The sequence below is a fragment of the Magnolia sinica genome, chromosome 14 (genome assembly GCF_029962835.1).
Source record: "Magnolia sinica isolate HGM2019 chromosome 14, MsV1, whole genome shotgun sequence".
Taxonomy (NCBI): domain Eukaryota; kingdom Viridiplantae; phylum Streptophyta; class Magnoliopsida; order Magnoliales; family Magnoliaceae; genus Magnolia; species Magnolia sinica.
Genome location: NC_080586.1, coordinates 2,747,192 through 2,759,427, shown reverse-complemented (window position 1 = coordinate 2,759,427; position 12,236 = coordinate 2,747,192). Strand labels below are relative to the sequence as shown.

The 12,236-nt window shown below is 39.2% G+C and overlaps 1 protein-coding gene across 1 annotated transcript; it reads right to left on the bottom strand.

Moving 5' to 3' along the window:
- Nucleotides 1–1,155: 1,155 nt before the first annotated feature.
- LOC131225228 (novel plant SNARE 13-like) lies at nt 1,156–11,451 on the bottom strand. Its single transcript, XM_058220713.1, has 10 exons — nt 11,071–11,451; nt 5,060–5,152; nt 4,523–4,616; nt 4,402–4,439; nt 3,788–3,885; nt 2,737–2,816; nt 2,608–2,664; nt 2,214–2,306; nt 2,056–2,130; nt 1,156–1,572 (listed from the first exon to the last, which is right to left on the bottom strand). Exons 1-10 carry the CDS (start codon nt 11,133–11,135, stop codon nt 1,462–1,464), a joined length of 804 nt encoding a protein of 267 aa, XP_058076696.1. The 5' UTR covers nt 11,136–11,451; the 3' UTR covers nt 1,156–1,461.
- Nucleotides 11,452–12,236: the final 785 nt, after the last annotated feature.

Genomic DNA, 12,236 nt, shown 5'->3' with positions numbered 1-12,236 from the left:
TGTGAGGACTGGAAACCCATGTTAAGCATCCAGAGGCAAATAAGAGTATATTAAGTTGATGCTCAGCTTCAAAAATGTGACCAGTATCCCTAGTTTTTAGCTTGTATAAATGGGACCCATGGTTTGGTGATCCAAACTATTGATCTGATTGGGGGGCCCATGGTGAATGGATCACATCCCATGAGTCTCATCAATGGAAAAATCATAACTCTTCTGCCAGTGACCTGGAAATAAAACTAGAGAAAAAAGTACAGCATTGGCCTACATTCACTTCAAAAAAGAAAAAGGCCAATGGTTGATATATGCTCATTCAACGGCCTGGATCGTGCAACAATGCCCCCACTTACAAACTAAAAACAGTGCACACATTATCAGGTGATCCTTCATCTGCATGGTGCACGCCCTGTATCTGCACCCATGAGACGATCTTGACCATCCGATTTACCATCATCTGCATGGTGCATGCCCTATATCTGCATCCATGAGACGATCTTGACCATCCGATTTACCAATGAATTGGACCACGCACTGATCTCCTTTACATTATAACCATCCATTTGTGTCAGGTACCAAGTCATCCCTTTGAAATCTGAGAGGGCCTCCTGGAGATGGAAGGCTTGGAAAAATAAGGCTACACAAAGCCCCCAGCAGATGGACGGCTTGCTCTATCCAGCTTCCAGCATCTCCAACGTACAAGTCCCACCCACAGCAATTTCCGTCATTCTCTTCATCCAGAGAATAATCAGTGCATCATACCATTTCTTTATGATCCTCAACCTTTGGTTTTACAGTATATCCTCGCAATTTTCAGTTTGTAAAAATGGGACCATAGTATCCGGACCACCAGTGCACCAGCCCACACAGTCGATGGGCCATGATGATCCTAATCATTCAATTAGTGGCAAGCAAACACAAGATGGGTGGCTAGGATCCTCAATATCTGGAAGAATTTTGGGTCATGGTCCATCTCCTGCCTGTACAAGCTGAAAATCTGAGTATAAAAGACTACATCCCATATCATATCCGAGGGTGTAAAGATCACAGAATGTTTCTGAAGAAAGATATCCATGGTGCATGGGAAATGGAGGGATGAAATTATATATGATGGGATTTTGCAATGAGCAGTAAAAAAATGCCGGACCCAGCAAGAAACAATGAAAAACAAAGAAAGCTCAACACTGCAAATACATCACAAGGCCAAATATCATATTCTTAGTTTACACAATCATAGAATTTAAATTTCAAACTGAAATAGGAAAAAAGAAGAAAAGAAATAAAGCCTCAACCTATGATTTACATGGGTAAAGAATCGTGACCGGGACATCTCCACAATAAGACAAATAGACTGGCTGATAAGGGATAATGGTCCCCGCCACCTGCATTGATTGTAAATTCCTCTGTGCTCAACTCACCATCTACCATCATATCACATGAACACTCCAAAATCCAGATTGGGGATGATTAGTGAAAAGCTCCCATTGTTTTTACCGACAACAATCTCCTTGATGTGGTTGGCGCCGGCGGCGCCAAACCGGGGATGTCTCTGATGTTTTTGTTGTTGGGATTCACAATCTACACAATAAAGATATGCCTTTACAATTGATAGAATGTTTTCATGTACTGACCCACATATGAATGTATGTATATTCATGTATGCAGCTACGTGTTGCTCTGAGAAACACCAGATATGTCTGCAGTATCAGACCTACACCATCATTATAAGATGCTTCAAATGGGGTCTGTATCAGTAACAATCCATGTCTGATATTCTACACACAAGCGCCATATCCAGGTATAATGCATGCTGTGGAACTTTCACTCTCAGGCAGAACACGTAACCATCAGCCATGGCAAAAGCATGGATGCCACATTATTCCATTGAATTACAGGATGTTTGAGCCTACACAATGCAAGAGATTAGGCCCATTGTCTGGTTGGAAGACCTCCATTGCAATTTGAAAGGCTTTCCTTTATTGTAATTTTGTTTCCTTTTTTGTCGTATAATTCAATTCATTATTCTCACACAGATGTGTGTCAGAGAGAGAGAGAGAGTACCTTCACAATAATGATAGCTATCACACCACAGACAATGAGAAATAGAAAGAGCATAATACACTTATCGGTAGCCACCTGAAACAGAAAATTTTGGCAGTGATAGCGTCATAAAAGCACATGGAGACAACAATAGCGATGGAGGCTTATGAACAACCAACCTGTCTACCAATCTCCTTCACCAATTGGGAAGCTTTCTTGATTGAGAAGTGAATGGTATCTAGCTCGTTTACAATGCGGCCCATTTGTTCAGTCTGCACATTTTTTAATCAATGATTTCAAAGGGTACAAAATGCGGACACTAAGGGCCCATTTGGATACCACCAAATAAGTTACTTTTTCTACTTACAGCACCAGATAACTTGAGATAAGTTTAGTTTAAGATCAAGTAACTTTTTTACTTAAAAGTTACTTAACCACTTCAGCTTAATAAGTAGAAACCAAGATAAGCTACTTGAGGCATAAGTAGCTTATCTTAGGTAACTTAAGATCCAAACGCCCCCTAAGCAACCTGAAAGGGGAAAAGAGACTACTCAAGTGAACATTGTTACTTACTTGGCCCTTCAATTTACCTGCTGTTTGAGCTCCCACTTCGACCGTTTGCTCAACAACCTAGGTAGGTTAGTCTTAAAGGTGAGAACATGGCAGAAGAATCTAGGCAAAGAAATGCTGTATGTAATGCACCTGTTTGGAGCGTTCAATAGCTTGATCGGTCTCATTCATGGTCTTCATCCCAGAACTTATAAGCTCTTGATTAGACATTGCTACAGGATAACAAAGTTCAACAACCTTGAGGGCATGACCAAGAAGATTATGTTTATGGAACCAGGTCCAAAGAATTTGCAAATGCATCAAAGGTCGTAGGACCTGTAAGTGTTGCAATTAACAAATTAAGGGCTGTTTGGATGCATACTCAGAACGAGTGTTTGATGCCAAAATGCCGTTTTGAGACGAACCCCAGTAAATTTTGTGTGTTTGCATGCACTAGAGCAAACCCCCACTGATCAACAGCTCAACAAAATAGGCACTAAAAAGCCCAGTTGTCATCTTTCCCAAAAAAAAAAGCCCACTAACCGAAAACCATTTGGATTGGTTTTTGGCGAGTCAACGGAAAAGGGTTGCAGGAAAAACCCTTTTGGAGGAAACCCCCATTTGTGGAAGTTGAATCCAACTGGGCCCTAAAGATCAGGCAAGAACTAGCAACACTACACTGTATGCCAATTTTGAGCTTCTTCACATTTCAGTTGACCATAAATCAAAATAAATTTGAAAAAGCGTTAATAGAAATTTATCACAGGACAACTGGGCTGTACCTCACCAAGAAGATAGGAATCAAGGAATTCATATATGGTAATGGCTGCTATAATGGCCACCGTAATTACTGTTATGATAGGAACCATAATGGCCGTTACAGCCAATTATTTTTTATTTTAAAAAAAAAAAAACAAAACTATGTTGGCCCCGTAATGGATTGTTACAGAACATTTATTCCATAATGGCCCATAATGCGTAATGATTCCCACCATTACCGTTACATAACAGCCATAACGGCCATTACCGTTAAGTAACAGCCATAACGGCCATTACCGTTAAGTAACAGCCATAACGGCCATTACCATTACATAACGGCCATTACTGTCCTTGAATACCTTGATAGGAATGAAACGAATATCGACCATATAGATATATCCCGCTACCGATATTGCATACAAAGGCAGGAGACAGGGAGAAGCACCTGAGGCCATTTGAACGTTGTCCTCACCAGCAGGATCGCTCCCTCCAGCTCCCATATCAAAGAGTTCCACTCTTTTATTACCGAGACTACTCGTGTACCTGCACTCCCACCAAATTGAATAAAGATTGTTTGAGAGGAATTAAAATACTATCCAAAAATCAAGGGCATCAAAATAACAAGATAAAAATCCAACAAGTCATTAAAAAAAAATAAAAATAAAAAACAAAAAAGAGGCCACACAAAAGTAAAAGCAGGTGTATAATCTCATGAAATTCATAATAACACGCCAATTTTTCTTTGGACCAAAAGAAAAAAACTACTCAGAAACAATTTTAAAGCCACTGTGGAACAAGTGTAAATTTACCACTGCCTGTGGCAGCCAATGAAATTGGTTTTTCCTTTTCTTAAAAATATCAACAACAAGAAGATGGCTTTCCCTTTGTTAACCACTTGCTGATTTATGTAGGACCAGAGGAAAAGCTCGGACGTGGTTTCAAAACGTAACACACATTTATGGGCCAGCATCCCAAACAAATTACACGCATGGTTGTATGTACATGACCATCGAATAGTAGAGTGTATAATACAAAATTAAATGAGAGAGGCTGACTTACGTTTTTCTCAACGCCACATATGAATTCAGCTCTTTGATCTGCATTAATAAAGTGTGCTCTCTGTTAACTTTAGATTATGTATCAATGAAAACTGGATTTAAAACGGAATCCAATGACTGACCAGGGACTGCTTTTTCTCATTGAGCTGTTTATTGACCTCAGGAGGATTCCCATTCTCCCCATCTTTAATTTCACGATCAAATTCTTTAATCAACCTGAATGGAAATAATTGGTATCAAAACAAGAATATGATTTTGTTAATTCATCATCTATATTAATTCTTCTCAGTGCATCAAAACAAAATACCCAAGCAACAAGAATGTGATTTTGCAATTATTTAGTGTGAAAACAAGTGATACAGAATTCAGTACCATATTCTCTAAATGAAGCTACAGCCCTGTAGACAATCTATAAGAAGTAATATAGTTTAAATCAAGGATTAAAAATCGGTTTTTGAAAATCGCATCACTCAGCACCAATATGGGATCATATCTCTCTATATCAGGCTGTTTTGGGCTGATACAGCCGTATCGCTCATGGACAATACCAGTAAGTATCATACGATGGGTACAGGTTTTGGACAATACTTTAAACTTGGTCCAATTTACTAGAACTTGGAAACAAGAAGACATATCCTTGAGCAGTTGATATAGCCCACCGTTTACACTCTCTCATCTTCCCAGTGAGCTCCTCCAACTGCTTAGTTTGTCTATTTGGGTCTTTAATCTTATCCAGCTTCTGAAAGCCATTCCTGCAAAAAAAAAAAAGAAGGTAAGCATTATTATTATCAAAAGGATCACAAAGAGAAGTCAGTACTTGTCCAGGAAAAAAAATCATTTTCAAAGGAAGACGTAACCAAACAATAAGGCAAACGAGAGTCCAAATCAACTATCAAGTTTATGTGAATTGAAAGATTAGATGCTGCAGACGAACTAACAAGCTTTGGTAAATTTAAGAGTATGGAATTATCCAATTCAGCCCTTCCAACACCACTTCCCATTTAAAATATTTCTTTTTTCAGTCACCACCAAGGTGGTCAAAACACCCAGAATGGCTACATGACTGACCCCATAGGCACCTCGACAGTTTACTGGAGAATGTAATTGCATCCACAAGGCTATAGATGGCCTTTTGAAGATTCACTGCCTCCACAATCAAACGGATGAATATCTGTGTAATTATTTTTAAAAGTTTACACTTTGTAAAATCATATATAGAAGGGGGAATGTGAATAGGATAGAAGTGAAGTGCTAAAGCAATTTTCACAAGGGGAAATTGAAGAGGTGAATCGCAGCACAAGTAGCACACAGGCAAATGTGGCACACATGTGCAACGGGGCGATGTACTAAATTGGCCACGACATGAGCATGCTGCTCAATGCCTCTTTCCCAAATCCAGCTGGTCCAGTCATTAGGTCAGTCACACATTGATGCAGGCCCATGGCCCACCTAGGCCCAATGTAGGTCCCAACAATAATGTAGGCCCACAGCCCACCATAGGCCTAACATGTGTTGATTTTTGGACTGTTTATTCATAGTTTTGAGGGCATAAATTTACTATTTTGGGAGATGAGAGGGTGATTTAAAGATATGACTAATGTGATTGAAGATATGAAGGGGGTGTAATTGATGAGATTGAAGATATAGGGATAATTTAAAGATGTAATTAGAATTACTTTCTATGTTTGTTTTTCCTATTATTAGGCTATCACCATTTAGGTAGGTTAGATTGGTTTAAAATAAATTATGATTAATTTGAAATCAATCTAATAGTTGAGGGGATTTTCATTAAAGATTCATGTAAGGTCTATAAAAGGGAGGATGGTGCAGGAGTTAAGTCATTCTAAAAAAATTTCAGTGTGAGTTCTTTTATTAGGCATTGTAAGAAGAAGTTTCATATCAACAAAGTATTTATCCCTCTCTACTCAAATATTCTTGTGAGTATAATTTTTGTCTACTTCTTTGCTATTCAATGTCGATATCTCATTGATTCGATAACAAGGTTGCACAATTTTGGTATCAAAGCAGGTGTGTGCAATTAATCCAATGGCTTCAAAGGAAGTGACACAAGGAGAGTGTGTGCAATTAATCCAATTGATCCACAAACTAATAGAACAAGTAGATCGACTCACGCATGCAGTAGGCAATGTCACTAATTAAGTGGGGATGCTTGTGGAGGGAATCCGAAGACCAAAGTTGGAGCACGTGTACAAGCCAGGGACATGGATATGAAAATCAGTATCCCATTGGCCGATATGGCCGTATCATATCCATATCAGCACGAGATGATATGCGATACAAGGTAGTATCGGCCCGATATGAGAAAGAAAAACTGACCCGTATCAGCCGATACACTCATAAAAGCCTAATTTTGATTTATTTTATTTTTTTCAAAATTTCACTCATGACTCCTCTTCTTTTTTCATTTAAACCATGAAAGAATTTTTAAAACTCATTTTGGGCTAGATCTAGACCTATTTTGGGATCAAAACAAATAATTTGAATGAGATTCAATAAATCAGAGCGAAGTGGACCATTATGGGAAAAATCAGAAAGAATGGTAAAACTTCACTTTCTTTTTTTATATTTTCATCTTCTTGTTATTGTATTTTAATGTAATGGGTCATTGTTCACCGAATCATGCTTGATTTGTGTTTAATTAGGGCCCATTTAGTTGACCTTCAACAAGTAAAATCAAAAGACAACATTCTCATCAAAGAATGGTCCAATACACTATTGAATACATAGTCAAAATACCAAAACAAAAAATGATAGATTCTCAGAAATCTCTTTTTTTTTCCTATTTTTCCATATCTTTTTGCTTTAAAAAAAAATATGACCGATACAGCCCTGATACCAATAAGCGATGTTGTGTCGTATCATTTCTCCGCTGGGCCGACACGCTGACTGATACCGACATTCAAAACCATGGCAGGGAAGGGTCAGTGTTCGTAGTATCAATATCGTTACATGTATCTCGCTAGCTAGGGATACGGAAACATGTATCGATATCACTGATATAATTGTTTATACCCAGAAATGTAGAACTAATTGAGGGAAACAATAAGAAAACATGAGGAAATGGTAGAATTTCTCAATGAAACTTTAGAATAACCTAAACACACATATTTGCATATTTAGGAATCAAATAATTGCAAAAAAGACGCATACGTAATAAATTTTTCTTTAATGGTGGTCTAAAAGCATGTAATGTAGACTCAAGAAAACATTAGAGAGACATGGGGGAAATGGTTATTTTTAATGATACTTCAGGAAATGTTAAAATAGACATGTTTACATATTTAAGAATCAAATGATAGCGAAAGAAGCACATTTGACATTTAGGAATCAAATAATAAGTTTCCCTCTAATGGAGCCTAAAAGCATGCATCATTGACTCAAGGAAACATTAGGAAAACATGGGGAAAATGGTGGATCCATCCATCCATCCATGCGTGCACGTGTGTATATATATATACATACATACATACATATATATATATATATATATATATATATATATATATAAGGAAATGATACTATGGGTTGAGCTATGTGGGCCTCATCATAATTCTGTCAAACATCCACACCGTGCATTTAGTAGATCCCCTCTAGGTTATGGGATATCCCAAAAATCAGCCTGTATCCAAAACTCAATTGGACCATACCATCTAAAACCATGAGAAATTGTGCACAAAACCTATAAAACCACTTGGTGGGAGGACCCATCTGAGTTTTTGATACAGCTGAAACTTAGTGTGACCCCTCATCCAAGCGGGTCACACACAAATGGATGGGCCGGATGTTTCAACAGCATCTCAGTAGGTCCTATAAATGATCATGAAGGTTTCAATGAGTTGGTATCTACTCTCGAGTGTTGCTTGTGGTGTGGCCCACCCAAGTCATTGATTGGCCTAATCTTTCGGCCTGCAGCCCACCATGGAAGGGTGCATCTGGTTGATGGCATTGATGTCCGACACAAATCATAGTGGGGCCCACAGAGCTCAACCTTATGGGAAGTTCCCATGAGGTAGCCCTTGTAGTACCTTTTCCACACACACATGCATTTCATCATACAACAATGCACCCAGAAAAAATTTGAAATGGATTTTTTTTTTGAAAGATGATGAATATTATTAAGGCAAAAGTACAAGAAAAAATAAAAGGAAAAGACGGAAAAGGAGAAACAACACAAACTAAAACTTAAAAATAAAAAATAAAAACCTAAAAATCTATAGCAAAAAGAGAAGGCCAAAGCAGCTGCCCAGAACCCACATCTAGGGAACCCAATCCCTCATATTTAAAATTAATAAAAATAATAAAAATAAAAAATAAAAAAGAGCCCAATGAAGAACTCCTGAAGCAGACCTCCTGTCAATTGTCATTCTGAAAGCAACAGCTATTTCTTACTCCAGATGGACCACGCAACAGCAAGCACTGCAACTCTCCATCTCAACTTGTCCAGGCTGCTACCCCCTTCAGTGTGCCAAGACCGGAATAGACCTTCAATTGAGCCCAGCATAACCCACAAGAGACCTGAGCTTCTAAGAATACCAAACCAGACAATTCTGGGGAATGAGCAATGGATGAACAGATGATCAACAGACTTTGCCGCTTTATAGTAGAGCAGATAGATATTTGGGAGGACCATTGATCTCTTTTGAAGGTTGTCCATTGTCAGCACCTTGTTTCTCCCAATCAACCAGCCAACGGCTAAAACCTTGGGGGAAACTTTATATGACCAAATAGGGGCAGTGTGGCTGGAAGCACTTCCATTCTCCAGATGCGAGAGGGAAGCGAAGGAGTGCACCAAAAAAACTCTGGAGCTGCTAAGGCACCACCTAAGAGAACCATCCACTCCCGAGATAGGGGAAAGGCTCTATAAACGAGACAATAAGGACAACAGCTCGTTAAATTCAAGGTCTGAGAGGTCCTGCCAACAAGGAGGGGTCCACTCCCCGCCAGAGGTAGAGAAGGAAAAAACAATCTACAACGAAGATGCTAGGGGTGAGGGATAAACCAGGAAAACCCAAGAAAACTGTCTGAAGAGGGAAATCCCCACTCCAGATATCTGTCTAAAGAGAAATGTGTTTTTTGTAATAAACAGATTTTTGGCGATATCAATTCATTCGCGATAATATTGAAATATCATCGACACATTGGCAATACAAGTAACACCTGGAATTTACACAGTCAAAAATATTGGCGATACATTGGCGATATTAATACATTAGCAATACAAGTGACGCCTAGAATTTACACAATCGAAAATATTGGTGATACATAACATTATATTGCTGATACTTGGAATTTCTGGTACTACTAGTGTTACCGGTATCGCCGATTTGGAGATCCAAATAATATTGGGGATATTATCGATAATATTGAGGATACTTTGAACAATGGTTCCCACCAAAGAATATTTTCCCTTTGTAAAAGGGAGAAATGAGTCACGTAGAGAGAAGATAACAAGGTGATTGCCCACCTAAAACCTCAGGTAATCATGTTGTTCCATGAGAGCTTGGGGAGCTACCACCTAGGTTATAAACCTAAGCTTGATAGCCTGGGCTAGGCAAATTGCCTGAACTACTACAATGGAAGTGGAAGCCACTCTTCATCCAACACACTCTTCTAACCATCACATTTAAAACTGAGTTATGTTGAATTGCTAAACATTACTTCATTCATGCATCTTCAAGAATTTTAGACTTCCAGTTCCAAATGAACCGATGGCGCTCTTATTCCAAAGAGAATTGAAGACTCTACTTGCATGAAAGCTTGTTAGAGATATGGCCCATTTATCAGGATAGAGCTTGGGGAGCTACCACCTAGGTTATAAACCTAAGTTTGATAGCCTAGGCTAGGCCAATTGCTTGAACTACTACAATCGTAGTCACTCTTCATCCAACACACTCTTCTAACCATCGCATTTTAAACTGACTTACGTTGAATTGCTAAATATTACTTCATTCATGCATCTTCAAGGATTTTAGACTTCCAGTTCCAAATGAACCGACGACGCTCTTATTCCAAAGAGAATTGAAGACTCTACTTGCAGGAAAGCTTGTTAGAGATCTGGCCCATTTATCAGGATAGCCTCACATTGTGTGCCCAGACGGCCAGACCCAAAACTCAGGCAAGTAGGCCATGCTTGTACATTTAAGGCAAACTCTTCCTAAGTGCCCATTCCTTTCGTGCACATTTTGCCCACCTGATGAATGCAGTGCCCCAATTTGGATCAGGGGATATAAGTGGGGAGGTGCGGCCCACCTGATGGACAACCTGGACTTCGCATGTGTTTTCATGCTATAGATCACATGAGCTAGCAATTAAAATTGCATTTTTGTTCTTTTACTAGCAATGAAATTCAGTATAATCGCATCTCGTGCAAATAGCCTTGGCCAGGCATGCTTAAATCTTAATCGCAAATTTGCTAATGAAATTACTCAAAATTTTCCAACCGTCCCCACCAAAATAAAACCACTGAAAGATGGGATTTTTCAAAATGCTTCCTTTTTTTTTGTTGATATTTCCATACCAAAAGGGAAGAAGGAAAAACACAATGAAATTCCATTTTCCATCAAAAGCACAAACAAATCAGATCTCAAGAGTAACAAAATCAGTACAGAAAACGAAACTTAAAGAGAGAAGAAGAATCATATCGTCTTACGCGAGAGCTCGGAAATGATCGCGGATTTCGCCTTCGATCTGCTCCAGCTGAGAATCGTCCGCCATCTCGGCTCTGGAACTCCGAATCCGTCTACCGATTGCAGGAAATCGAAAAATCTCACGATTTTCTAACTCATATCACTCCAGAAGATGAAATGAAACTGAAATAGGAACCCTAACCCTGGAGTGTTAGGGCAGGGAATCGATGGAACCCCAAGGAAAACGCGAGAGGCGTTTGGTAGGAGAGAGAAGGTTTCTCGATTTTAGGGTTTTGGAGAGAGAGAGAGAGAGAGAGAGAGATTGGTAAGAAGCCGGGCTGTCCGAAAATTTCTTTTCAATTTTTTTTATTTTTTTTTTAGACTTTCTGGAAATTGTTAGTTTTTGGGGTTCTCTAAAATGCGCCGAGTGGATACGGCACACCTACGCCCCGAGAGGAATTATACGTGCATCGGGATCAACCAGAGGATATCTACACCGTACAGCTCAAGTTTTGAGTTTTTACAAGTGGGGCCCACTCTTTACTGATCCAGCCCATTGGTCTGTTGTTCCCCTTCGTGGATGGACCATCATCGAGAATCTCACCCGTTGGAAGATAATAATCAAGTTGGATGTGGGCTGTTGCTGCATTCATGTGGGCGATTGCGTATTTTCTGGCCATAAAATGAAAGGTTGGGATTGTCCCAAGTAGAAGAACTTTGGGGCCTGACAATGGATCCAGCATATCAATGGTTCTGATCATTGAACCATGCGATCTACTTTACGAAAACTAAAAGCTAGTTCCCGATTATTTTCAAATAGTCGTCTTTTCATGAATCTGGGTTCATCCAGGTAGTTGGTATCAAGGAGTGGACCAGGTCCAGGTGTTACCTGGGTGAATCTGTGTTACCCTTACCGTGTGTCTCACCTTGATGATTTTTCGTACATCTACACTGTCCATCTGTTGTTCCAGCCCATTTTAGGACGTGGTCCCAAGAATTAAGCAGATTGAAATCTCAGTTGGACCACACCATAGGAAACAGTAGTGATTAAACGCTCACCATTAAAAACTTCCTTGGGTCTACTTTAATATTTATTTACCGTCCAACCCGTTTATAATGTTAACCAGACCTGAATGGAAGGAAAATTCAAAGGTCAAAAGCTTTTAATGGCCGTTCACTTCTTTTTCCA